The sequence below is a fragment of the Salvia splendens genome, chromosome 3 (genome assembly GCF_004379255.2).
Source record: "Salvia splendens isolate huo1 chromosome 3, SspV2, whole genome shotgun sequence".
Classification (NCBI taxonomy): Eukaryota; Viridiplantae; Streptophyta; class Magnoliopsida; order Lamiales; family Lamiaceae; genus Salvia; species Salvia splendens.
In genome coordinates, this window is record NC_056034.1 from 42,353,730 (window position 1) to 42,379,909 (window position 26,180).

Consider the following 26,180-nt stretch of genomic DNA (forward strand, 5'->3'; position numbering starts at 1 on the left):
TTTTTTTTCAATCAGCACAATGTATTAAAGTGGGATTGCCTTTTTAAAACTGGTAATCATGAGTAATTGATGAAAAGTGAGATTGCCTTTTGTAAATTAATTAATAAATTTAGAAACAATATCATTATGTCAAAATTATAAACAAAATAACTATGAAATTTTACAACTAAAACATACCATAAATTTAAAATAATTAATAACAAATTATAAAAATTTGGAGACCTCTGATTCACAATACATGAATGGGAACATTTGAAACATCATCTAATTAAGCTCTAAGAAGAAAAAATGACTCCAGTTAAATGAATGACTACAGTTACATTTTATAATTTCACTCACTCTTACATAGTCTTATAAATATTGAAATTAATCTCATAGCTTATAAAAATTTCAAAATAAGACCATAACTCGCTATGCTCATGAAGCTCTGCCCCACTGCCCACCGGCCTCCATCATCTTCTCCGCTCATCGTCTCCAACACTTTTATCATCCTGTATCGACGCCATTTCCTCCATCAGGACAGTTTGTTCCCATCTGTAGGTAAGAACTTCAAATAAAAATCAACTATAGACCCTATATTGCAATTCTGAGAAATGTTTGCTTTCAGTAACGGTGCAAACATAACTTTGCGTTTGCACTATTAAAAGTCGCAATCCGTAAGAGTTCATGGCTATAAAATTTCACAAAATACTCACCTATTTCGAAACAAATTCTGCTAGGTGAATGCTACCATGATTTCAACTGATTGATGCTTCCATGATTTCAACTGATGGATGACATGATGGTATATTATAGATTATTGAGGAAGGTGAATTCCATTTCCGTGGTTTGAACTTTCTTTCTTCAGGAAAAACACAAACAACAAATATTAGTACAATATAATAAGAATCATACAAAAAAGTGTTTAAAGCAATAATTCAATAATGCAATAGAAGAAAGTAGTGAATGTGTTACAAGCCAGCAAATGACATATATTTATAGCCGCCGATTTAAATTGTATCCATTAATTCTCAATTTGTAACGGCACTAATATTAAATGGTGCAACGAAAACAAATCAATTATTAGGAAAATAAAAATAATTAGTAATTAAATAAAATTGACATCATGAAATTAGCACCGTTCTATATAAAAATAATCATGATTACAATAAAAATAAACCAAATAATGTTGTATAGTAGTTAATCATTATTACATCTAGTTATAAAAATAAACTAAATGATTTTCTAACTGAATGAGTTAATTGGAATTATTAATTCAGTTTATAACAAAAAGTTGAAGATTCACTATTTATGCATAATTGATGATTTATATTAATGTTTGTTACACGTTTATTAACAATTGTCTACAAATTAAGTCCATTTAATTATTTTTCCAACTATTGGAGGTTACATCAATTGTGGCCATGGAATCCGTTACATGATTTAGGAGTACTTGACAGATATAGAGTAAATTAATAATTTTGATTAATAAGACTAATAATTTGGAGTTGCAAATGTGGTGTCCGAATATATCTAGGGAATACCTATATATTTGTTAATATAGGGAACACATATATATTGGCTAATTGATGATTTGTGAATATAGGCAATACATATATATTGGCTAATTGATTGAACGTCACATCTCAAATACTCAAAACTCATAAATATTTGTAATTACTATTTATAATCTAAATTCATTAGGCAAATGCTATTTATAGACTAAGTTTTTTCATGACATTTATTACACATAAATATTCATTCCAGTTACTACAAATATCTAAATTTGTCCCAAAGTTTTAAATATTAAAATTTATACCCAAAACTCATAAATATTCAAAATTATGCCCAAAACTCACCTTTTATATTAGTATAGATGAGAGTATTTTTATTATTCTCTCTAATATATAGAAATAAAACATACGTTTATGAGACTATCTTACTTGTAATATGATTATCATGCTTTGCTTATTCATACAAATAATAAACATTAAATATCATGCTGAATTTGAAGATTTTCATTATTTTAGTTGAACACTCCACATTTCCCGGTGACACATTACAATAAAAACTAATCTATCGATATTAAAAAATACTATAATTACTAAAAAGTGTACAAAATAAACCATGTAGAAACTTATGAACATAATAATAATAGAATTATTATTATTAATAATTATTATTAGTGTTCATTGTAGTTGCTGAAATGTATATCAGCTAAGTACAGTAAGAAGCTTTGTAAGACGAGTAATACAGAGAATCTCATGACAGTGAAGCACACCATAAAACCATCAAAATCAGAAGATGGAAGCTAATTAAATGTGAAGCTCACATCCTTCCTCACTTTCTGTTGAAAACGGAATAATTTTTATTGCAAGAAGAAATATAACAAACTTTGAAAGCTGTAATTTATGTGAATTGAATTGAAATGACAATTAAATGAAAATAATACTTCTATATTCTCGTACCATGCTCTCTGGTCTTTCAGCTTCTGATCAGACAGCAAGTACTATAATTACTATGAGAAGCACGATTCCAAAAATCACGAGCAACAAGCAAGCCTGTGGAGGAAAAAAGGAAATATGAGAAACCAACTACAGTCTGCATTGCTATTTAGTGGAGGTGAATTGATGTCAATAACTCACCAGTGATGAATTCGACCGTTGGGTCTTAGCTGCTTTGATAAGTTGTGATTTGGCCTGAGCAGTTGCAGCATGTGAACCCTCAATGTTGGAGCCAATATCATCTGGGGAGGGGAAAAAAACTATATCAGGCTCCTTGATGCATTAACATCAAATGCAATGCAAAATCATTTACCAATCATTGTCCCTTGTTCGTGAACAAGTACAGCAAGGTCCTTGAAAATCTCATTTACTTCACCAATTTGATTCTGTATTTCTTGTATACCCTGATCTCGCTCCTCTATAATGGCCTCATTAAAAGCAATCTCATTATCCAATAGCACAACCTCCTGTCTGCAACATGAGCACATTAAAAAATAAGGATAACACACTTCCAACAAATGGCAGAAGTTCTTGTTAAATGTTGTTAGGTGGTCATGATATGGTGGAGCAGGAGTGCATATAATCTGTGATAAGAACGCCACAAAAATTTCGCGACGCACTTTTTTCTTCAAATTCTCAGCTGATGACACTGTGGCATGCATATGCATATCCTTTTAGCTCCACAAGAAACTATACCAAAATGATCACAGCAATTTCCCTCAACTGCTTTTCTTTGCTACCTCCTGAATACTATTGTTTTATTCCTTCTCAAGGAAGTTACAATAATTCATGGAAATACAGACATTGCAATTCTTTTCTGATGCTCATCGGCCGAAGGTAACATTCATGAAATGCCCGAATGAACAACAATCTTAGTGTAATTAATGTATGAAAGAATTAAGGCCATCTACCTATGGATCAAGCAAGTATGCTGCTCATAGTTATCTAAAGAACATGCTAAATTAAGTTCATATTCTGTGATGTACGAATTCAGAAGGTGAGAAAGTTGAAGATTACAGGAGCAACAAGACAAAGTCGTCAACTGTACATGACTATGTGAGGATGTCATTATGTACATATTATAGGAAAGAATGAGAAAGAGTAGGCAGGTTATATTACATACCAAATACTATAATGCAAATGCTCATCAATATCACGGTCTGCCCATTACTATAAAGGGTAAAAACAACCAAAATTATAACCAACAAATAAAGGAATGATTTGGAGATCCATTGGAAACAACATTTGCTATTTACAGAGATCATAAATGTTATAAATGCCAGTTCATCTATACCTTCTAGATTCCACAAGAAAAGCTCGTTGTTCTGGGGTCTTGTCTGCACTTCCATCTATCTCGCTTGCGGTATAGCTGCAGCAACATTAATGTAAGAGGGTAAAATGCTTCCTTATACAAGATGTATTTTTTATCCTTTTTAAAAGAAAAACAGGATAAAAAAACTTGATGCTGAAGAGGTGTCAATTTGGAAAGTGATAGGAAAAAAAAAAGTTAATCCATCTGAACTAGTTAAAGGAAACTTTCCAGCACAAAATCTGACAAAGATGATGTGTTGGAGAAAAGCTCAATACTTAAGCTAACTTTAATTTTGTATAATGCGAAGCTAGTCATCCATTTTATGGAATCAGTATAGAAAATTCCAAGACAACCCTAACATCAACTGCAGCATCACAACATTTGCTCTAAGGGATTACCTAGAAGGAAGCACTGCTTGGGAAACAAAAGGAGTATATGATGTCTCCCTCTCAGCTGAAAGCCGCTGAGCCTTCTGAAACTCCTTTAGAACGGCTTGAAAGTCTTTCGCAAGTTTAGCATCTGTGATTTTCTTACTTTGCTGCAGTTAACAAAATAGATTGATAATCACCTAAAACTGGTTTAGGGATGGTGACATGAAGACTTTAAAAGTAAATTGTTTCATGCATTAGCAACAAACTATGACCACAATCATTGTTTAATTTTCAAGAGGAAAAAAAAAATTCTCAAAATCGAAAACATGTATTCCATGCAATCTTAATATATGAATAAATGAATAACAAAATTCCAAAATTAGCAGTAATGTTTTTTAGACAAGGAAACAAACTTACACTGACATCAGCACGATGATCGGTTTCACTAGCTTGCTTAAGTTTAGCTGAAGTATCTTTTACCAGCTGTCCAATGTGCATCCGAGTTTTATGACTCCAGTGGATAAAAGACAGCAAAAGAATCTCAAACATTTATTGCTTTCACATAACAAGCTTAAATTGCATGTAAAAAATGACATCACTTCTGGAAGATCATGCATTATACATTAGCTCTGAAAACTGAACTTATAAAATCCTACCAAATCGTAACCTATGAAGAAGTACTCGTACAAACCCACAACAAAATTATATTTTCCAATTGATAATTATATGAATTCTCCGGGGAGGAACCAACAAAAACTTTGCATCAGTAAATTTCTCTAGAATGTAAGGGCAGACAATGAGGTTGCAAAATTCATTTTCCATCAATCATCCATTTTCTTTAGATACCAAAAGTTAACACACCTGAGATCTCTGTCAAATTTTGGGGATGATCAAAGTTTCAATAATTATGATGAAAAAAACATCAACTAGATAACAACTTTCTTCGTCCCACCAAATTTCTAATCCATACATAGATAAAAAAACAAACAAACACACGCATAGCGCATAACATGTGAACAATAGTTAAATTCCCACTAGAAGAGCATACCATTGTGTGCAAATCCAAGCGCTCACCAAACACTGATTGAATAGTTCACCTCAATATAATGCCAAAGTTTTCAAGCATAATTTTTTGATTTATCTAGTTTTTGGGCCAGAAGGTAGTCGGTCTTGGTAAAGAATCTAAAATCATCGCGACTAACAACGAAACAAACTGAGTAGGTTGTTTTCTTTAAACCACTGATTGAAATCAATTTAGAGGTTCAAATGCCTGCAACAGCTTTGGTTGCCTACAGTATAGCCCCTTCAATCATATTGTTGCATACACTATTACACCTCTCTGTGTTACTAGATTTTATGGAAACTAGCCCGGATTAATCAAGTTCACTGGTCTAAATGAAGAAAGGAATAGATTGTTCAAATTCCAAATGGTACTGCTTAATGTGAACAAGTTGTATTTTATATTCCATCACAACCCTTTCTTTTCTCAATCAACTTAAAAATCAGTTTACAATGTTACATAGTATCGACAATGTGATGAAATACCATATGACTCTAATGTTGTTAATGTTAATGCAGCTTAACGTCAGTATATTTATATGATCATTTACAGGATATTGATAGGAATTCATGCTTCTTAATTATGTGTAGTGAATCATCACTCTCTAGTAGTTCATTGCCAATTTACCATTATATCTTCCTACTTAATTATGCTCCTTAATTATGATGAAAAATGAGTTAATATCACAAATCATAATATGAAGCATCTACCAATTCAGCTCTCAAATTAAAACGACCAACGGTCCAAGAGTCCAACCAATGCCTTTGATAAATGACATGTAAACAAATCGGCAAAAACGACTAATCAAAAAGAAAACTAACAGTTTTTCACGGAGCTCCGGCGTGTCCTTGGGGGTGCCGATGGCGTTAACGAGGCGCTGGAAGGTGGACACTGCTGTGTTGATCTGAAAAATCCCAGACGCCACCGCCTGCGTGGAATCCTGCCGCCCAAGCCCCCTCCGAGGCCCGGCGGCTGCCTTACCCGCTTCGATATCCTGAAAACTCATATGTGATGTGAGAATATCGTACTCAAAACCTAGATCAAACGCCTCGAAACCGCAAAACTGAAACAATTCAATCAGCGATCACGCAGGAAAGAGAGACTCCAGATGCAAGAGGTGAAATGAATATTGAGATTGAGGAGTGGAATTATAGAGAGATTAGTATTAGTATTAGTATTAGTATAATTTAATATGATGGAAAAATTAGATTATTCCTTTTTCATGCAATTATAATTGCATCAATGCTTCGGTTGATGATGCTCGCGCACTCCCTTTCCTCGTCTATTTACTCTTTAATAAGGTCACATTTTAATCACTAGAAGCCTCCACGTCTCACATGGAGCTAAGCTTTACAAAATAAAATCATGATGATTAGTAATTTTAAATTTTAAATATTATTAATACAGACCCTATTACCAACCGTTATAATTTAACGAATAGTAATCACAATGATAAAATTTTAATTGTGGGGTTATAGTAATAGAGACTTAGATTCAAATTTATGATTGAATTGTGGATGTTTTATGATAAAATTTTGAATGTTAATATGACATTGTATATAGTCTATTATGGACGAGGTTTTGTCGGATGATTGTTGAAAATTTTCGGCATATGCTAAATGTCTGAATTTATTAACGTGGTGTGTATGTGTAAAATTAATGACATGACAAAATATAAAATTTAGTAGTCCAATGGTTTAGTTATTGGACTTTTTATGCCAACAAAAGAAAGATGTGATTGACAAGGTGTATTAAAAGACATTGTTTAAGTCTTCAAATGTTTTGTCCATGTAATATTTTCGTTTACCATTTCATACATAATTTCTCTTAAATACTTGCCCCTTCAGCAAAAAATAATCATATTGAGGGATGTGGCATGTTTTAATCAGAAATTTGAGGAAGAAATAGATAAAGTGAGTAAAAAAGGAGAGAAAAAGAGAAAATGTTAATAAAATAGAAAATAGAAAAATAATAAGGTGAGTAATAAATTAGTAATAGTTTTTTACTTTTAGCATAATTACTAATTTTAATAGACGAACAATAAGGAAAGATGAAACTGTGGAACAACTAAAAAAATATTAAAATTATGATACACTCCCTCAGTCTGCGATTAGGAGTCTCACTTTTCCATTCGATTCATCCATAGAAAAGAATCTCTATTTATTTTTACTATAAATGGTAATATGCTCAATATTCCATTAACTCGTTACATTTAAAACTAATATAGAAATGAGAGCCTTATTCCACTAATTTCATATCTTAAAATCTGTGTCGCGAAGAAATGAGACTCTTGATTTAGGGGTATTAGTAGTTATTTTTAAAATTATACTCCCTCCGTCCATAAAATATAATCTCATTTTAGCATTTTATGATGTTCATGAAAAATAATCTCATTTTAAAAATAACTTTTTTTTCATATTCTACTCAATCTCTTAATTTCTCTTACTTTTTCTGTTTTCTTATGCTTTACCTATTTTCTTCTTCATTATTCTCTTGTTTTTATTATCTCTTGTTTTTATTAAAATTAGTGTGGTCCTAAATGAGATTATTTTTTCACGAAGAATGACTTTTGCAATTTGCATCAAATTGCAGAAAGTAGACAAAGGAAAATGTGTCAAAGCGGCGCCGTTTTATGAACAGCAGCAGGAATTCCGAATCCCTGGTATTGACTTTCGTTCAACTCCAATCGTCCAACTCCCGACGCTCCTTCCTCCCTCTCTCCTCACCGAAGGTATACATCTTCTTCTCTCTCGCTCTTCTGTTTGATTTCTCTTGATTTCTGTTTTGACTTTCAGTCATTAAAGGCATGTTTTATGGGCAACTTTTGTAAGACATCTTTTTCCTTAAATATTACTTTAGTTCGTGATAATTTGGATGTTTGAATGGCGGAGAAGCGTCTTCTTCATGGTTTGAGGGCGCCGTGGTCGATCTAGTGGCGGTATGGTGTTTTTTTTTTGTAATTTTAGCTGTAGCTGCGAGCTTGATTTAGGGTTATGTCAGGTTAAACTTGTGTTACTTTGAGGAATTCTTAAATTATAATTGTATAATCTAAAGATTTGGTAGATATATTAAGATATGAGGGATGTTTTGTTATTTTGTTTTTTTTTGAAAGTAGAATCTAGATCTTAAGAATGGTGCTCAACTAAAGGAAAAATACAAATAAGCTTGTACTTAGTAAATTCAGGCTTCATATAGGGAAGATCTTTAATTGTGAGTGGATTTAAATGCAACTAGTGATTAAATTTACAAGAAAACTATTGTTTATTATTTTGACAGCAACAGTTTTCCTACTTGTTGCTCATTTTTACATGTTTTAGTTTCAAATTTGGGATAAGGCAACAGCTGAAAAGCTGAACTTGATGGAATTTGAATAACACAAATAGTAACATTTTTTGTACATAAGTCTAAAATGCCAAACAGAGATTTCATTTTTTGCTGTCCAAGTATTTAATTTTCTGCTGATGCAACTGTTATTTGCACCGTCTTCTTTATCAGGCTGCTGGTTGTGGAAATCACGTGTTTTTGGTGAACAAATTAGTTTGACTGTTGCAATTGGTTCGTTCCAACTCTGATGGTCAGACTTTCTCCATATGCTCTGATGGCTTTGTTTCTCTGAATCAAAACCCAAGACCAAGTCCAAGGCATTTGCAACTCTTTTCATTGTACTTTTGGCTGTGAATTTGTTGCTAAGCATTGATCAAGTTGGGAAAAATGAGCACAAAGTTCGAAAAGGTATTGGATAGTGGCAGAAGTGTTGTTGTTGATCTGAAGAGAAAGAGGTCAGAACAATGCACCATCCCTTCAAAGGGAGCTACTCATGTGCCGTTCACTCTGCAATACCCACCACCTATATCATCAATCAAGAAGATCAACAAGCGGAGGAAACTAAATGGATCCATAAACAAGTATAGCAGTTTTACCTTTCCATCTGGGAAGCGCCTGCTTAAATGTTATTCCAACTTTAAGAAGAGTGGGAGTTTGCAACGCTTGATGTATCATGACAACGATGAGTGGAATGATTTTTCCATGGACATCATTGCACATGTCAACAAGGATCTTCTTGCCGACAAGCCTGCAATTGAAGTGGTGTTTAATGGAACCAAGATTCTGCTAGATTTCTTGCATATGATGCAGTTGGACCTGACTACTGGCGTGCACCAGCCTATTGCTTGGATTGATGTCTCTGGGAACTGTTTTTTCCCTGAAATATTTAGTGGTTATGAGGAAACAAATGGTTATGACAATGAATTTGCTGAAGGTGAAGGAGATAGAGATATGGGAAATGAGCCTTTTGGTTCCACTGATATAAACTTGCATTTGGAGATTGCTATACATGGATTAAATAATGAGTCCAGTGGTGAATCCAATGTGATTGTCGAGAAGATACATGCTCATGAGAGTGCTGCTCCTAGAATTTGTGATGATGAAAGTAATGATAATTGCTCCAAGGCATCATATGGGGATGTCGATGTGAAATGTGAGGATAGTCAGCAAATTGATGGAAACATGATTCAAGTGGTTGGTCCTGTACCTAGGTCCTTGGGAAGCGACACTGTCAAGGAGCTGTTCGTAAAAAGTATTAGCTCGGCTGCTGCAGAGGTTGTTGAGATACACCATTGTACGAGCATTTTGATGAAAAGTCGGTTGGAACTATTTGAGAAACAGGTAGAAATAACAAAAAAGTACCGCGGCGATGCAAATGTCCTGTATGCATTGCTTCCTTGTTCGAAAGAATCTGTTTCAACTATACTAAAGTATGGGATAGGGCATTACACGCCCTTGAAATTGAAGCCCTTCAATAGTACGGGGATACATCTGATCCCTGCAAATGGTACTCAAATCAGGTTGGTTTAACTACTATCTTATCTGCCTATAATAAAGAATTATGTGCGTGATATAAATATATCAAGAAATAATGAAGTTCTGTTCTGTTTTTTCTTAAGTATTTGTGTCCTTATATTTCTGTCGTTTCATTTTATTTTGTTTTGTTCTTCAATGAAACCTATGCTCTGGGAAGTTTTGTTTATACTGATGTCAAGGTTGTCAAAAGAGCACGCCTGGGGCACGCGGCGCATGGGGCTATGCTGGAATAGCCCCAAGGCGGCTGGGGCAGTTGGGGCCTTTCAATCCCTAGACCCTTAAACCCCCTTCCAATCTTACCAAATCTTTTTTCCCTAAAATAACTCAAATACAATGAACGTTCAAATCTGATCACCTCTTCTCCCTTCAAATATTATCAGAATCCATTCAAATCGCCAAAATAATGAATCGAACGTTCTCCTCTTCCTCCTCCTAATAAATTATTCATTTATCTTCAACTCAAATTCTTCCTGAATATCTTAGGAAAAGAACCCACATCCAGATGTGCGGTTTTTGTTCTAATTCGTGGGGTGCGCCCCCGTAGGGGCTACTCTTCCCAATTAATTATTTCTTATTCTTCAACTCAAATTCTTCCTAAGTATCTCATGAAAAGAAGAACCCACATCTGGATGTGCTGTTTTTGTGTCTGATTTGTGGGGTGCACCCCCCCCTCCCTGCGCCCCTGACAGTACTTGTCGTTGTTCTAGATTATGTTGTGTGTTCCGTTCTGGTTCACATTTCTTATGTCTTATATCACAGATGCTGACCGCAGAAGTTTCTGTTGAATTACATTCTTTTACTATGCTTTGGTCTGGACTACTTTTTCGTATGGTTCTATATCCTTTGTTCTTTTCAGTATCGATTGTTTAGATGTTGACGAAAATGATGTACGGCATATGGTATTCTGCCGTGTTATAATGGGGAATATGGAGCTTGTTAGCTGTGGATCAAGTCAGTTCCATCCCAGTAGTGAGGAATTTGATAGCGGTGTTGACACACTTCCCAATCCAAGTCGTTATGTTGTATGGAACATGAATATGACTTCTCACATCTACCCAGAATGTGCAATTAGTTTCAAGATGACTTCTGATGTTGAAGGTAATGGTTTAGCCTTTCATTTTTTTCCTCATTTGGTTGTATCTTCAAACATATTCATATGAAGTTAGTTATAGTGTTTCATATCTTAGCATCTTAAACATGGCTCTGTTATTTTCATGATGTCATGTTCTTTCTGAATCCGTTCAGGAGGTTCTTCACAATGATATGTTTTAAGTTGGCTATTTATTAGTAATTTATGCTCTTTCGTAACAATAGATATAATCAGTATTTTCTTGAGCAAGGTTTTGGATATACTCACTGAAAGCCATGTATCAGTTATGCTCTACTTAGCTTGAACCCTTCAAACTCTTGAACATTCAGGATTCAGAATGTGAGGGGCTTCTGTATAATACGAAGCCTTTCATAACCAGAATTTTCTCATGTCTAGACTTACTATTCTGTTTAAAGGAGGAAATTGTGCCAGTTCTTTAATTAGCTGTTATGATTTTCATTTTGCACTAAACTTTTCAGTGTTTGAGTGCATTTGTTCTATTATTATACAGAACCTATTTTTGGGAAAGAGAGCATGGTTGATCATCCTGTCCTCAATACTTGTTATAAAGGACCTCACGACCAGGTATGCTTTACCAGTTTACTCCTGGATACGTGTGCTCAAGATCATCCTTGGTTTTCTGTGCCTCTCTCTGTTTCTCCCTTTTATTTCTTTGTGCTGTATATTTTAGATTGCCTTTTTCCTTTTTTTTCTTACACCTTTACTCAGGCTGTCTTTTCCACTTGTGACTGAAACTGAAGGTACTAATGAGATTCATGCAATAAGTAGTAAAACTATTATATTTCCTGCTAGTATGACCCCGTAACTGCTATTCTGATTTTTCCAAATGCATTGAGGATACATATTTTAATCACGACAATGAATATAATAATTCCATGCGTTGTTTTTAATCTTGTGGTTATTATCATCATCATTAATTGTCTCACGTGTTATGGTATAACTGCTTATATTTCCTGCCAGTATGACCATTGACCCCATAACTGCTATTCTAATTTTCCAAATACATTGCGGATAATTATTATAAATACGAAAACAATGAATTTAATAATTCCATGTGTTGTTTCTAATTATGTGGTTACAATCGTCATCATTAATTGTCTCACGTGTTAGTCCTTATTGGAATTTTATGTTGTTGTTGCACATTCTGGGGCCTTGGTGGAAGTATTCATAGGCAAATGATTTATTTTGATTATAAGCAGAATCCAGTTATTTATCATTCAAGTGCTATGGTAAACTTTGGGCTAAGAAAGTAAGAAAGATAGAGTAAGATAAGACTCTAATATTGTTCTTCTAGTATAAATTCTTTACCTATTAAATGAGATTTTGGTGCGCCTGTCTGATGTGATCCTCGTATCGACCCCAAAACGAGGTTCAAAATTCTTGAGTTGGCTGAAATCAGAGGAATAACGTTTTATACAATGCCTGGGCCAATAATTGAACAACCCAAAGAAGAGAACATCATTGGGACGTAGGGTTAATTGGGCAAGGAGGAAACTGACGTGAGAAGTAGATTTTTACATGAAGCACAAAAGTTAGAGTTTTCTCTTATTTTTGGAGTCATTGATTTTGTTTGATAATTTAGGATAAGTCTATCTTCATACAGTTACCTCCTTAAGAGATTGAGCTTAGGTATATTGTTATTGTTATTAGATTTCAATTTTCAAATATGCTTGGAACTTTGGTTTTGTTTTTGTTTTTTATTTGAGTCTATCTAGAGTCCAAACTTAGGCCTGTAATTTGTCCATCATGTAATTCAAAAAAGCAGCCAAATTTTTATCAATTGAATTCGTGAATTTTAGAATCAGTTTGATTCTAAAAATTCTTGTTTTCAAAGCTATTTGTCGACTTATACTATAGAATTCCGCATCTATATGTGGAGTCACTCATTCCACTTTCAACACCATTCAAAGTGCCTTTCTTCCCCACATCTGTTAGGCTTGGTTGAGTTTTGCAACGATCCGAACTGTCCGTATTCGCGGCCCGAGTACACACCAGCCGCTCGACGTTTTGCCTCCAATTATTCTGTGCGGTTTATGTCAATTCTTAGAATACACACACTTGGTGTTCAGCAAATTGTCGAATTGATTTGCTGCTTGTTTCTGCTTGCAAAGCATTCCGCCAGTCCGACGTAGTTCTGACCAGCTGCTGATCATGCCGTCGTCCATCACATTCATCCAACTACCTTGAATGTTCATCCGAATCAAAACTAAGGGATTCAGGCCGTCTACAATTCGGACACCAGCAGGCTTAACTCTTGATAGTTCATTTGGTTGTGGAAATCCAGAGATTTTGTTCGACCCTTCCTTCCGGTCCACATGTACTTGTTAAGTTGACTTTCCACATCAAATTCTGCATGTCTATCCACCACCGTGCGAATTTGTTGCTGTGAGGAGTGAAACGGCTGAGGCATCAAGACCAAACAGAGTTCGACCAAGTGCCGCACTCCAACTGTTTGTTGATTTTCCGGGTAACACTTAGTTTTATTTTTCTGAAAATTTAGACTCATCATCACATATCCTGGGCTGTGAACCTCGTACCTTACTGAGGCTCACATCACTTTTTTAATCACATTATTTTTTTATAAAGTAAAGCCATTGCTGCAAGTTGTAGAATAGAAGAGAAAACCCAGAAAAAAGGGTTTATTTGTAGAATAGAAGAGAAAACCCAGAAAAAAGGGTTTATATGTCAAATGAAATTGGAAAACAGAATTGGGAAGAACTCTTGTCAGGAACCTTGCTCCAGTCCTGCAAATTTGTCGAAACAACAATTTAAAGGGATCCCGTCCCTAATTCTTACTTTAGACTTATTTTGTTGCACTAAAGGATTTACTAGTCGTTAAAACTAGCTTGAAAGTATAATAGATGACAGCATCACATGGTCGTAAGCAGAAATAAAATAAACCAATCCAACTGTAGCCTAATCAACTGAAAACTAAAAGCCATCTGACTAGGTTCAGAATTAAGGTATCAATAATACTGCCCGAAATGCAACATCACGAGTAGGCATTAGACAAAAGATATCAAATGTTGATTCTTGACTTGTTCGGAGGTCAGTCCTATCCAAGTGGACACCGTAAGTTTGTTTCTTATAACTTTAGTCCACCTCCTTTAGCAACTTAACTTTGTCCCGGGATTGCTACAAATGGTCTTTTCATGGGTTCGAGTAGACAAGAGGTCCAATTGTGTGATTGTTGTGAAAACTCTTGTGAAGTACTATTGGAATTAGCAGAAGGGTCAGAACAATTGATAGAGTTGAAGGCCCTTAACACGTCTCAATTTGTGGTAGAGAGAAAAAAACTGGGAATAATATTTCCATTTGTGAAATTGGAAAACACTACCAGGATTAGTTACAGTCACGATCAAAGCTACAAAGCTACTATGCTGAAACAACTATCAAGTGACGACATCCTAACTCCTAACTTCAGCCTCACTTGTGTTTAGAACTGACATCAGACTAAGAGACAAAAATGAACAAAAATATTCCTCATCCACATCAATTGATAGACACAAATTCTATCAATTTTGGTGAGTCCATGAACATAATCCCTTGTCACCTTTCAGTTCTTTATAACAAACGTTACCAAGAATCTCTGCTATTTTGTGATAAACATAGCATAATTCTGTTTGACTCTGGAAGAATCTTGTTAGATAATTACCCGGCTTAGATAATATGTTGGACTATGGCTTTATTACTGACACCCTCTCTGTCTCGGTGAGGTTGTTTGGTTATACATTATGCCAGGAGGTGCATAAAATGTTAGTGAATTCTTGAAATTACTATGATGGGTAGACTTAAGTGCCCAACCTGCAAATCACAGCAGCTGAGGAAGAAATGAGATGGTCTTGTTACACTATAAATTCTTTTTTTGTTTATCTTGGAGAGATCAATAGGATGCGTATCCTCTATTTTCTTATGAAAGTACGTCATTTCGTTTGTTTTTTACTTTTGTTTATAGTGCCTTAGTTAAGCATCCCACATTTCTACTATTTATTGGGTTCTTTTCAGTCTCATGCACTTCCATTCAGTGATATGCTCTTGCAACTTATTTTATTGGTCTGAGGAACTTTGTTAGGCAAGCTATAATTTAACATGGAATGATTTTGGGTAATGAGTGATAAAATGTTCAGTTTCAATAATCATAAAAGGGTATATTGCTACTGCCAGATTGCAGGAAAACCATTTCAAGTTAGGACCCCTAAGAGCCCTTGGATGCCATTTCCCATGCTGCTTGCTGCCATTTCAAGCAAAGTCCCTTCTCAGCACATGGACCTTGTGAAGAACAACTATGCGCTGTTCAGAGTATGCAGCTTGACACATCAGAGTATTATATTAACTGAAACAGTTTTCTGCTATACTAATAGTATTTTTCTTTTCGACAGCATAAAAAGATAAACCGGGATACATTTGTGAAGAAATTGAGGACCATTGTTGGTGATGATTTACTGAAGTCAGCAATAACAAGTCTTCAGTGCAAGGTATGGTGTATGTAAATCTTGGTGTGTGATGTCCTGTTCAATCGGCATGCCTGCATACCTCGCATGCTTTACCTTAAAAAAGTTAAGGTGGATGGTTAATGAGATGTAATTGTTTGTCTAAATATTTCTTGTTAATGAGATGTAGTTTTGGCTTTCTACAGGTGTCGACAAACTCCAATGGTGAAACGGTGTGCAGCTAAGCGTGAGTGACCAGGAAGTCGAATTATCGTATAAATGTGCATGTAATGTCAATAAGTCAATTTGCTTCACGACATTTGGTGTAGTTTGAAAGCTCTAGAAGTGTTGTTTTCGTGTATGGACTTGTTTGTAAACTAGATGCAAAATAACTCGGATTGGTTTGTTTTGATGAAGATAAACAAATCTTTTCTTTATATTTTCATAAATTGAACATGGGAATTTGTCAACATTTATGAAGCTGAATGAATAACACAAGAAGCAGTTTTGGTGTCATGAAGTAGTTGCCGGATCCCAAGCAGGAGGTTTAATATCCGGCCAATCACCTCGGCATCCAAGTCGGACATAAAGACTTTTTTTACCTGGAAGATCAAAAACAGATGATGAGAAATGGACTCTACAAACGACTATAGGTACGTTCTCTTTGATGAGATACACTCTGGAGAACATGAGGTAAAAGAAAACAGGTACCTGTTATGTTTTTATCGGACAAAACCAATTGTTTAAGAGCACTGAGTGATGCCTGGGCCACGGATTTGGTGTAGGTGGCATCCCAACCTTGGAGCTTTACTACTACTTCAGCATTGGTGTAGCCTCGGAGACCTCTTCTTTTGCTGACTCTTCATCTGGTATTAGATGGCAGGATATCAGAGTGACTAAACGCCATTTTTGAAATGATGTCTCAGAGTGAAGGCACAAAGAAACTGGTGGTGCATCAGCACATGCCATTCATATTTGAGATATATTTGGAGATCTATGAAAGAGCTACCATTATACTTTTCAGACATTCTAACTCTAGTAAGAAGGCATGCCCTTTAATAAGATAATATTACAACAAGAGTGGGAATGATTAATCACCTGTTGCTTCAGACTGGGACAGCCAAATTGTAAATCCTGCAAAGAGATGCCGCCATTTTCCAGGTCTCCTGGCAGCGCCATGCTTCCCTCCTAATGTTGCGACAACTACTCTTGCTTGACTGGATTTACGATACAGTTAGGCTTTGCAACATCTCAACATCCAATAAGTTATTGTAGAAGATGGCATTGCTCAACCAATAAGTCTAAATATGAATGCGTGTAAGAATCTTACCTACTAAGACTATCTAATATTGCAGCTTCCCCTTCTGCGACAGAATCAGATCCTTCCTCGTCCTTCCCTGGAATAACTCGACCAAATTATAGGAGAATATTTGCTATTGCACAAGATTCTTACTATAGATGAAACAATGCATCCTAGAATTATTAAGTACCACAGTTCAGTATCTAGACAATCATTTATAAGATGTGAAGCAGCTAGGAAATTTTGAAATTTGAGAATAGGCAAGGAATTAACTATTGAGAACCTGGGAAAAGAACATCAGAACAAAATACTGGGGTAGACGAACAAACCAAATATTTTATGTGATGAAATGACAAATCCAGTGCTAGATTAAGATACTAAAGGGGATGGATGACAGGGAAATGACACTTCCATTCAGCTCGTTGCGAGTCGTCCCTTTCCAGAGGGTACATCAAAAGCATGATTTACAAATGACAAGCAAACATTACCACATATTACTCCAAAAACAAGTGCCTGTATATCTAAAGCAAAAGTAAGCAGATAAAGAGACCATCCAAATATTTCACTGATAGCTGTTGTTATTCTGAATTCTTGCAGATGACTAATACATATTTAGATCAGAATACCATGCCCCATCAACTATACAAACAAATCATAAGCAGCATCAACGAAGTATGATTAGAAGACTTGTTTATAGTGGATCTTGTCAACAGTTTATGGTCACAGGAAGGACTTGAACTAGTGAAAGGCACTTTGACATGGTTCAGTTAATCGCCATTTTCCACCATGCTCACACAACAATAATGAATTTCCTATAATGCCATTAAATTTTCCATCTTCTACTCACATTTCATGAACTTTTGAGTAGCATTTCAGATAGATAGATAGATAGATAGAGAGCGAGAGAGAGAGAGAGAGAGGATCACATACATGAATCGATAGTTTGCTTGGAATACGCTTCAAGAAGCTCCTTTGTGCAAAGCAGAGAGTATCTATCACAAAGAAACATGAAACTCTCTGTAAAGATAAAGAGAGCAGGCCAAGCCACCAGCTAGCGCCTAGCAATAATAGTTTTAAACGTGCTAAACACTAGAAGACGAGATGCAATGAAGCAAGGAGAAAGATTAAGGTTGACTGTTCACATTAGAGCCAGCCAATTTTACAGTAATATTTTCTAGACTTAAAACAAAAGGGGCACATACCCAAGCCCGACTGCTAATTCTCGAGCAACACTGTTGTTAATTTCTGTTGATTCTCCAACTAAAAAGATTGATGTTCCTTTCAGCAGTTGGGCGACTCCAGTAGTTAATGACTCCCAAGATTCCACGATGTCATGCCATTTTAGTTCGGGATCTTGCTTTTTCAAGTTAACTACAAGCTGGGTGTCATCTATATACCTGTTGAAGAAGATAATATGATATAGTTGTAGCCATTGGGGGGAGGGTTGAGTTAGCAATAGCAAATGCCAAATACTACCATATCATCTCAGAAGGCTTTATCATTCCATATAGATCATGAGTGTCCAAGAGAGTTTTTGTGTATCCAGAAGACTGCACTCTTATTACCAAAGATTTCTCAGTTGCATCCACATAAACTTCCCCTGGACTTATGTTTTCTTCCCCGAGTTCCAGTCTCAACTCTACCTCAGACGAATCATCACTAAACTGCATTCAAGCATCACCCATATATTCATAGCAATCAAATACTACTTCATTTAGAATTGGACTTGCTTGCCACTTAAATAATGGAAACAATGCTGGAAATTTAAAATCAGTTCCAAGTCACTGGAAAGCAATAACAGCAAACTCAAAATGATCAATAAATATGGTATGATGATTTAATTGTTAATATTAAAAATACATTTTCTGTTTGATTCTACTTCAAGATTTGTAAGCTCTGCTACAATTACTCAATATCTGGTAATACGAAGAAACTTAAAATTGCCCAACTTTCCCAGCAACAGGAAATATAAATAGATGAATTACCTCATATTGAGTTGCATTTGTGGAGAAAGTGGGGTTGATGCTGCAGGGGAGTATGCGGCCATGATTTTGCCAAGCAGCGGATGAGATTGAGGGAAATGAAATACATGAAAAGGGGAAACATTGTGTTCGAAATGACGAGGGGTTTTGTGTAGGGAGAGATAGAGTGGGAGAGAGGAAGCTCAGTGTTGTGGCCATTTTCAAGATAAAATGGAATGCTTTTTTCCATCTTACGCTTCTCTCGTTTCATTTCATTTCATTTCACCAAAAAAAAACGACAACTAAATTCTACAGTAATTTGCAGATGATTTAACTATATTGATTTTCGAATAATTAATTCGTCAAAATTTGATAAAAAAATCGATTGAAAAAAATACTAGTACTTCTACGTTCTTATTCTAAGCTCCAGCCTTCAGTTATTGTTAAAATAGCGTTATTGAAAAACTCATAAATTTTGATTAAATAGATATACGTAATTTTAATAGTTAATTTATAAAAATTATGTAATTTAGATTTGTTTGTAAATATACTACGACATGAAATTATATTTGATACAATGGTAGGAAAAATCGTAAGTGGATATCATCTCCAATGAATTAAATTAATAGACAATAGACATTGTTTTATTGAAAATATCAACAATATATCACATGTTGATTTTTTATTATAAAATAATACAAACTTTTAATAAATACATTGATGAGCCTCTTAAATGGCTTTTGATTTTAAGTGCAATTGTGTAATATAATAAAATAGGAAAAAATGTGACGGACAATAAAATGAATAACAATTTAATTGAGATAAATTTTTAAAAATGGACATCTATAAAATTAACAAGAATGCCATGGTAATTATATTTAAATACATATAATAACTTTTGATTATTAAGCTGTATTAAGTTAAGATAATATTAGTACTAAGAATGTAAAAGACCAAAAGGCTTCGATTGATGCATTAAACGTATGCATTATTATTTTAGCTCAGAGCTAAAAGGCTCCAATTCAACATAAATGTAAAACTCATTATTATTTCACGTATTAGAGCTAAAAGGCTCCAATTGAATAAGAATATAGAAGGCCAATAGTTACATGAATATAGAAAGCCAAAAGGCTCCAATTGAAAGTGAAAACATATGCATTATTGTTTGAGGAATTAGAGCTAAAACTTTTCATTTGCACCCATGGCCCATCAAAACTGAGTTGGTTCTATATAAATAAATGGATGCACCATTGAAATGGAGAACACCCAAGAATAAGCACAAGTACATAAACAAAAAAGATTAATGGCAAAAATCTTAAGTGAGCAGCGGCAGCCGGAAACAACCATGTTCACCCATCCCTCGACCGCCGGCGTCATTTCGAAGATAATTGTGATTTATTAATCGTTCCCCTATAGTTTAGCAATCCATGGGGTTAGGGTAGTAGTACCTCCACATGTATTGAATTTCGTTTTGTGTGTTTTAGATTTCATACAGTACATACGAAAATTAGCCTTTAATGTACATGCGTCCTACTAAATGATGTACCTGTGTAAGGATTTAATGTTTGGTGGTAGTTGAATTCATACCATTTGTGTTTAGCAATTCATGGGGTTAGGTTTTAGTACTCACTCATAAAATGAAAATATCACTAAGGGTAGGGAGTTTGAATCATTCTCCTAGGGTTTAGCAATCCATGGGGCTAGGGTATAGTACCACAACATGCATTGAATTTTATTTTTTATATGTGTTTTGGATTTCATACGGTAAATAATGTATGAAATTGGCCTTTGATATACATGTTTAATAGTAAATGATGTACACGTGTAAGGATTTAATGTTTGGCGGGAGTTGAATCTATTTCTATGGGACGGAAGGAGCATATAAAGATGGATAATAAAGTTAAAAAAGGGAAAAGACTTTAAAATAGAGGAAGTGAAATGTTTTGTAATATGAATATATGATCATAAATATTTTTTGGCTTATAAATAGAAAGTAGGTTGTGCTTTTGTTTTAACACGACAGTCGAGTCAATAGACAACCTTTTTGAATGTAGAAATAGGACATCATACAGTTATCGAACATGGAAAACTTGAGATATTGGGAGAATGGATATGTGATAAGAGAAGACGGTGCCTTTGGAGATGAGCAAAAGAGGCCACGTCGAAAATATATTTGGTTTATGGGTTTTAGCTCTCCATAAATGTTTTTAGGGGCACTAAAAAGATACTATTGGTTTATTGACACATGTACTAGCATTATATGTGGATGAATACTTTATTTATTTATTACAAACTAAAAAAAATGTATCGAATGTAGTGATGTCAATGTAACACGTAGCCCGTGGGCTGGCCCGAATAGCCCGCCAAATTTATAGGGTTAGGTTTGAAAATTTCTAGCCCGATAAAATCAAAACCCGATTAACCCGCAACCCATTAGGGCCAGACCCGAAAACCCGACGGGCTGACCCGAAAACCCGATAAAATTTCTATTATTCTATTTTTACTCCTAATTCGACATTTCATTGATTAATTTGAACTAAAAAAATAACTGCAATGTTATATTAAATTTACAAATTATATATTGAATTTTTATTAATATAATAATTGATAAATAAATTAAAAACTTCAAATTCACAAAAAAAATATTTAAATTTTTAAAACACACATTAAAATTCTACGAAATATCTCAAATATTAGTATTTGATCATGTTTATGATTGAATTTAAGCATATACCTTAAATATATCATAATTAAATGTTTTATATTGTATGAATATTAGTAATTTTAATCATTATTTATTGGATTGATCGCATGTTAATATTATCGATAGCAACCCGATTAACCCGCTAGGCTAGCCCGAAACCCGAGCTTTTAGGGTTAGGGCTGAGCTTTTATAACCCGAAAGAAATCATAACCCGATTAGCCCACACCCGATTGACCCGCAACCCGAGTAGGTTGGCCCGAAACCTGATGGGCCAGCCCGATTGACATCCCGAATGTATATATTTTATACCTTTCCATTTTTACTATCTTACATTCAAATATTAATTTTTTATTAATTAGATCATGTTAATTAATTTATAATCTTAAATCAATGTTTGGAAATATCATAGTCTGTGCATAGTAGGGTGTGTGATACTAGTTGAATTTAAAACGACGAATCAGTGTCGCCTTGAGAGTTCATCCGCCGCCTCTCCTAGCTTTGCCGATTCCTCTCTCCGCTTCAAATCCATCTTTTTTTCTCATCACTTTTGCAGAGATTTTGGAACAGAACACAAGTCATGGGGAAAGAGGGAGAGATTTGGGACGACTCTGCCCTAATTAAAGCCTTCGACCACGCCGTTACCAAATACAAGGCAAATCTCCATGCTATATTCTAAGCACCGGCTGAAAATTTGTTTGTTATTGCTTTTGTTAATCATTTTCGTTTTCCAATGCAGGCGATGAATGTAAAAAGTGGAGAGAAGGCCATTATTAATGCCGAGGAAAATTCACCAGGCGCTGGAGCTGATAATGGAAGCATTGAGTGTGGCTCCAACACTGAGTGAGTGTGCTTGCACTAATATGTACTTTGTGTGATTTATTTGTTGCAATTTTTATATGGCTATGAGATTATGATGATGTTAATGAAAGTAGGAAACAAAATATGCTAATTAAATCTTGTTTTACGGTTTAGTGTAAACTAGGGCATCAATTTGATGTATGGAGAAAAATCAGAACTGCGAATTTTAGAAAAGATTAATTGTTTCCACCAGTTACCAGTAGTATCAGTTACATATTGAGGAAAGGAATATGGCAATTTAGCTCAACCTTTTATGGCTGATCTTAGCATTATTAACTTTTTACTGCATGTTAGACAAGCTTTGCCCCCCTATAGACAAACTGTAGAACTATTGAACTATTGTAGGCCGTATCGCACCTGCACGAAAATAGATTGTTATGGACTTGTTAAAGAACCATATATACTTGTTCATGTAATCCTGAAGGCTTTCTCTTTGTTCGATTGGAGTTTAAAATCCGCCAAAGAGCTTTGTCAAAGATTCCACAGGGATGTCATTGTTTTTTTTGGGAATGGGTTTCCGTTAATCAAGTGCAACACTCTTTGAGTAGATGTTCTCGTAACAGAATTCTATAGCAGTGCTACGAGTGCATCTTTGGAGGTGTATTCGCGACGCAATTAGATGTCAGGGAAGCCTGTTTAGGCTTGCTTTATTTACCTTTCAGTTATTATTTCGTTACATGCTATTTTGTTTATTAAGTACTGAAAGGATTTTGCTTGGGCATGTTGATTCAGTTCAGTCCAGATATAAATAGTGGTTTTTGCGGTTATTGTTTCCATCATATGGATAATAAATTATTGAACATCTATAGCTGTGACGGAATTCTTGAGAACCGCCTTAACTTTATCAAATTCTGGTGCTGTTGTTTGACTTTTGAACTTCAAACTTACATGTATATGCCCAATTGTTTCTCTTTCAGATCCGTTAACTGGAAAGTTCTCTTCTTTAGTACGAGCATAGTGCTTTTATAACTTTAATTGCAAATCATCTGAGACTGAGAGCTATATTCATCTATAACATATTTGCTGCTAAACTTTCTTGTTATTTGATGAAGATTTGTCCAGAATGATGACAGCCTTTTAAATGGGCTGGAAACCACAACACATGTCGTGGAGACTGCAGAGACTTTAGTAAGCACAGAAGATTCTCCTTTGGAGTTAGATTCTTCTGCAAAATGTGTAGGTTTTTCCAATATTCACGAGTGCCCTGTTCCACCCACCAATGACATTTCTGCTACTACATCAGTTTCCCAATGCCAATATACAGTCTCAACGGATATAAAACATCAAAATGAGGCATCATGCCATTCGGATGGTTCTGAAGAGTATACCAAGTTGTTGAACAAATATTATGAGATTGAGAATCAGAGGCAGCATATTCTCCAGCAACTTAACCAATACAATAATTGGAATAATCAATATCCCTTTTCCAGTACATCCATGACTGAAGAGTATCAAGCATCTGTTCCTCAACCCTATGAAACTGTAGCTTGTAGCTGCCCATATGGCTGTCAAAATTGGGTTGTTCCATGTAACTCATCACCTGCTGCTTGTTCTGGCGGTAACTATATTCATACAACTTGTCTTGCAAAAGGTTCTCCGAATGCCAATTCTGAGCCTAAAAAGGATCCTGATTTTGTTAATATGGCAATGGCCGCTGCTGAAAAAGCACTTTCATTAACAAAGGAAGCAAATGGAGGTGAGATGTTTTCAATTGTTTTAATCCATACATGTTTTGTGCATTGTTTATATGCTTGGGATGATTAATTAAAATTTTGTTTGTGGAAATATTACTCCTGAAACTTACTTTCCCATACTTCCAAGAAGTGAACTGACAAAAAAAATTAGAAAATACAGAGTAGAGTTTTTTTGTATCGTCAATTTAAGAATTTGATGAATTCTACACTCTATTCCTTATGGTGAATTTCAGGGACATATAAAGAGCTGGGTGTCGAAACTGGGCAATCTCCCGAAAGCAAGTCTACAACAGATCTTGATGTGGTTCTGAGGGCTTGGTACACTGCAGGACTTTATACTGGAAAGTAAGGATATGCGAAAACATTACTGTTTGATAAGTTCTTTCAATGCTCATCATGTGGGTTTTGAGATTTCAATTGATCTGTCTTCATTTGATATTGTCTTCTGTGTGATCTAGGTATCTTTCTGAGCAGTCTTCGGAGGGAAGTAAACAAGGTCGAGGCATTTGAGGTTTGAGTCTATGATGTAATGCAAGCAAGAGAATCATGTCATTTTGACAACCTACATATTTATACAACTGTTGCAACTGTTTTATTCTATACTTGTTGGGAGGACCTCAATATATCACTATGTCCACAAAATGTAGTCTTGATGGTGGGTGACATATATTTTTATACTATAAAATTGGTAAAGTAAGACTCTGTAATATACGAAAATTATTCTTTGAAAAATTCTTCTTAAGAATTTAATTCTTGGAAAATATGATTCATGTATTTAAAAACATCAGGATTTTGAAATTATAAAATTCATTTAGATAAAATAATGCACTAATAAATTAAAAAAATACTACTTCCTCTGTCCTACTAAAGACGATTCACTTATCTTTTTAGTTTTGTCTCAGCCAAAATGATTTATTACTAGAATTGGTAACATTTTATCTCTATTTATTCACTGTCTCTTACTTTCCTCTCTCCACTTAACACATAAAATAAAGATACATAAAATCCCGTGCCACACAAGGAGAAAAGAGATAATCTTCATTGGGACGGATGAAGTACTATATAATACAAAATGTAAAACATCAAGGAAGAAGATAGATAAGATTATCTCATCATAATAATATTCAATCAGATTTTCCAAGCCTACATGGTAAATAACAAAATATAATTTGAATAATCGAAACTTAAAATACGAACAATTACCCTGAAATGACTTCTACAAAACTGAAAAAAAGAATCCAATGTAGGAAACAAATAAAAAATTGCATTAGTTAATTATAAGTGCTGCGTGAATCTTAAGCATGGATTATTGTAGAGATAATCCATGCTTTTCAAAGATGCGCCATAAAAGTATTTTGTTAGTTACAAATGATCCAATAACAGTAAGAGCATCCACAATGACGGCGAGCGGACCGGCTAGCCGATTTCCGGCGCTCGCCGGTTCGCTCGCCGAACCATTGTAACCGGCGAGCGCCATTTCGGCGAAAAAATCAGCGAGCGCATGCCTATTCGCGAGCGCTGGGTGATGCGCTCGCCGGTCTGCTCGCCACCATTGCAAGCTCCGGACCGGCGAGCGATTTTTTTAAAAAAAATTTCGAAACACTATGTATACGCCCTTTGCACGTCGTTTTCATTCGCACCACTTGTTTTAACGAGTACTCTATATATCTTAATTTCTGTACAAGATCAACAACGTGAATTGGAGAACAACAACGAAGGTACTCCAATGACGAGCGGGTCTCAAACTCCCCCGGTACCCGTGGGAGGTGGATGGGGTCCGATGCCCGGGTACTACAACATGTACCCGTGGCAGCAGATGATGCCCGGGATGGCAGCCGGGGGGTTATCGGCGATGCCGGGGTGGGCACCCGGTATGCAGATGATGCAGGGGTGGGCACCCGGGATGCAGATGATGCCGGGAAGGGTACCGGCGACGCATGGGACGCCGGGGGGGAAACGTCTATCGCCCCAGTTTTGATTTTTCGACTGCTTCTTCGCACACATCGACCTCAGCGGAGGCGCAGTTCACGCAATAT

General features: G+C 35.3%; 4 protein-coding genes across 7 annotated transcripts; 2 read left to right on the plus strand and 2 right to left on the minus strand.

Moving 5' to 3' along the window:
• Positions 1 to 2,119: 2,119 nt before the first annotated feature.
• LOC121796140 (syntaxin-22-like) lies at positions 2,120 to 6,481 on the minus strand. Of its 2 annotated transcripts, XM_042194891.1 has the most exons (8): positions 6,048 to 6,481; positions 4,584 to 4,677; positions 4,194 to 4,333; positions 3,778 to 3,852; positions 2,797 to 2,954; positions 2,625 to 2,725; positions 2,448 to 2,540; positions 2,120 to 2,326 (listed from the first exon to the last, which is right to left on the minus strand). In XM_042194891.1, exons 1-7 carry the CDS (start codon positions 6,230 to 6,232, stop codon positions 2,475 to 2,477), a joined length of 819 nt encoding a protein of 272 aa, XP_042050825.1. In that variant the 5' UTR covers positions 6,233 to 6,481; the 3' UTR covers positions 2,120 to 2,326; positions 2,448 to 2,474. The 2 variants fall into 2 exon arrangements, with proteins under 2 accessions (XP_042050825.1, XP_042050824.1); XM_042194890.1 differs by lacking the exon at positions 2,120 to 2,326 and having other exon boundaries at positions 2,328 to 2,540.
• A 1,324-nt stretch (positions 6,482 to 7,805) lies between these two features.
• On the plus strand, positions 7,806 to 16,064 carry LOC121796141 (inactive poly [ADP-ribose] polymerase RCD1-like). Of its 3 annotated transcripts, XM_042194892.1 has the most exons (8): positions 7,809 to 7,957; positions 8,086 to 8,164; positions 8,722 to 10,070; positions 10,943 to 11,184; positions 11,688 to 11,761; positions 15,362 to 15,496; positions 15,577 to 15,672; positions 15,834 to 16,064. In XM_042194892.1, the coding sequence occupies exons 3-8, from the start codon at positions 8,938 to 8,940 to the stop codon at positions 15,870 to 15,872; spliced, it is 1,719 nt and encodes a 572-aa protein (XP_042050826.1). In that variant the 5' UTR covers positions 7,809 to 7,957; positions 8,086 to 8,164; positions 8,722 to 8,937; the 3' UTR covers positions 15,873 to 16,064. The 3 variants fall into 3 exon arrangements, 2 of the variants coding, with proteins under 2 accessions (XP_042050827.1, XP_042050826.1); XR_006049705.1 differs by lacking the exons at positions 15,577 to 15,672; positions 15,834 to 16,064 and adding an exon at positions 13,309 to 13,664 and having other exon boundaries at positions 7,806 to 7,957; positions 15,362 to 15,494; XM_042194893.1 differs by lacking the exon at positions 8,086 to 8,164 and having other exon boundaries at positions 7,807 to 7,957.
• A 27-nt stretch (positions 16,065 to 16,091) lies between these two features.
• On the minus strand, positions 16,092 to 19,151 carry LOC121796142 (probable inactive shikimate kinase like 2, chloroplastic). Its single transcript, XM_042194894.1, is given in 9 exon segments — positions 16,092 to 16,229; positions 16,339 to 16,464; positions 16,467 to 16,493; positions 16,726 to 16,844; positions 16,958 to 17,024; positions 17,858 to 17,919; positions 18,130 to 18,324; positions 18,404 to 18,591; positions 18,913 to 19,151. Coding segments are annotated over 9 exon segments (1,068 nt in total). The 5' UTR covers positions 19,108 to 19,151; the 3' UTR covers positions 16,092 to 16,140.
• A 2,845-nt stretch (positions 19,152 to 21,996) lies between these two features.
• Positions 21,997 to 24,786, plus strand: LOC121793358. Its single transcript, XM_042191357.1, has 5 exons — positions 21,997 to 22,244; positions 22,329 to 22,432; positions 23,503 to 24,146; positions 24,378 to 24,489; positions 24,603 to 24,786. Exons 1-5 carry the CDS (start codon positions 22,170 to 22,172, stop codon positions 24,652 to 24,654), a joined length of 987 nt encoding a protein of 328 aa, XP_042047291.1. The 5' UTR covers positions 21,997 to 22,169; the 3' UTR covers positions 24,655 to 24,786.
• The last annotated feature ends 1,394 nt before the right edge of the window (positions 24,787 to 26,180 follow it).

Bases quoted from the DNA above. Each gene is read 5' to 3' on its own strand.
- LOC121796140 (XM_042194891.1), bottom strand. From the start codon at position 6,232: ATGAGTTTTCAGGATATCGAAGCGGGTAAGGCAGCCGCCGGGCCTCGG. The intron at 4,678-6,047 runs GTTAGTTTTCTT...TATCCACTGGAG, and splicing joins CCGGAGCTCCGTGAAAAACT to TCATAAAACTCGGATGCACA. The intron at 4,334-4,583 runs GTAAGTTTGTTT...TGTTAACTGCAG, and splicing joins ATCATCGTGCTGATGTCAGT to CAAAGTAAGAAAATCACAGA.
- LOC121796141 (XM_042194893.1), top strand. From the start codon at position 8,938: ATGAGCACAAAGTTCGAAAAGGTATTGGATAGTGGCAGAAGTGTTGTT. The intron at 11,185-11,687 runs GTAATGGTTTAG...ATTATTATACAG, and splicing joins GATGACTTCTGATGTTGAAG to AACCTATTTTTGGGAAAGAG. The intron at 11,762-15,361 runs GTATGCTTTACC...TGCTACTGCCAG, and splicing joins ATAAAGGACCTCACGACCAG to ATTGCAGGAAAACCATTTCA.
- LOC121793358 (XM_042191357.1), top strand. From the start codon at position 22,170: ATGGGGAAAGAGGGAGAGATTTGGGACGACTCTGCCCTAATTAAAGCC. The intron at 22,433-23,502 runs GTGAGTGTGCTT...TATTTGATGAAG, and splicing joins GAGTGTGGCTCCAACACTGA to ATTTGTCCAGAATGATGACA. The intron at 24,490-24,602 runs GTAAGGATATGC...TGTGTGATCTAG, and splicing joins GCAGGACTTTATACTGGAAA to GTATCTTTCTGAGCAGTCTT.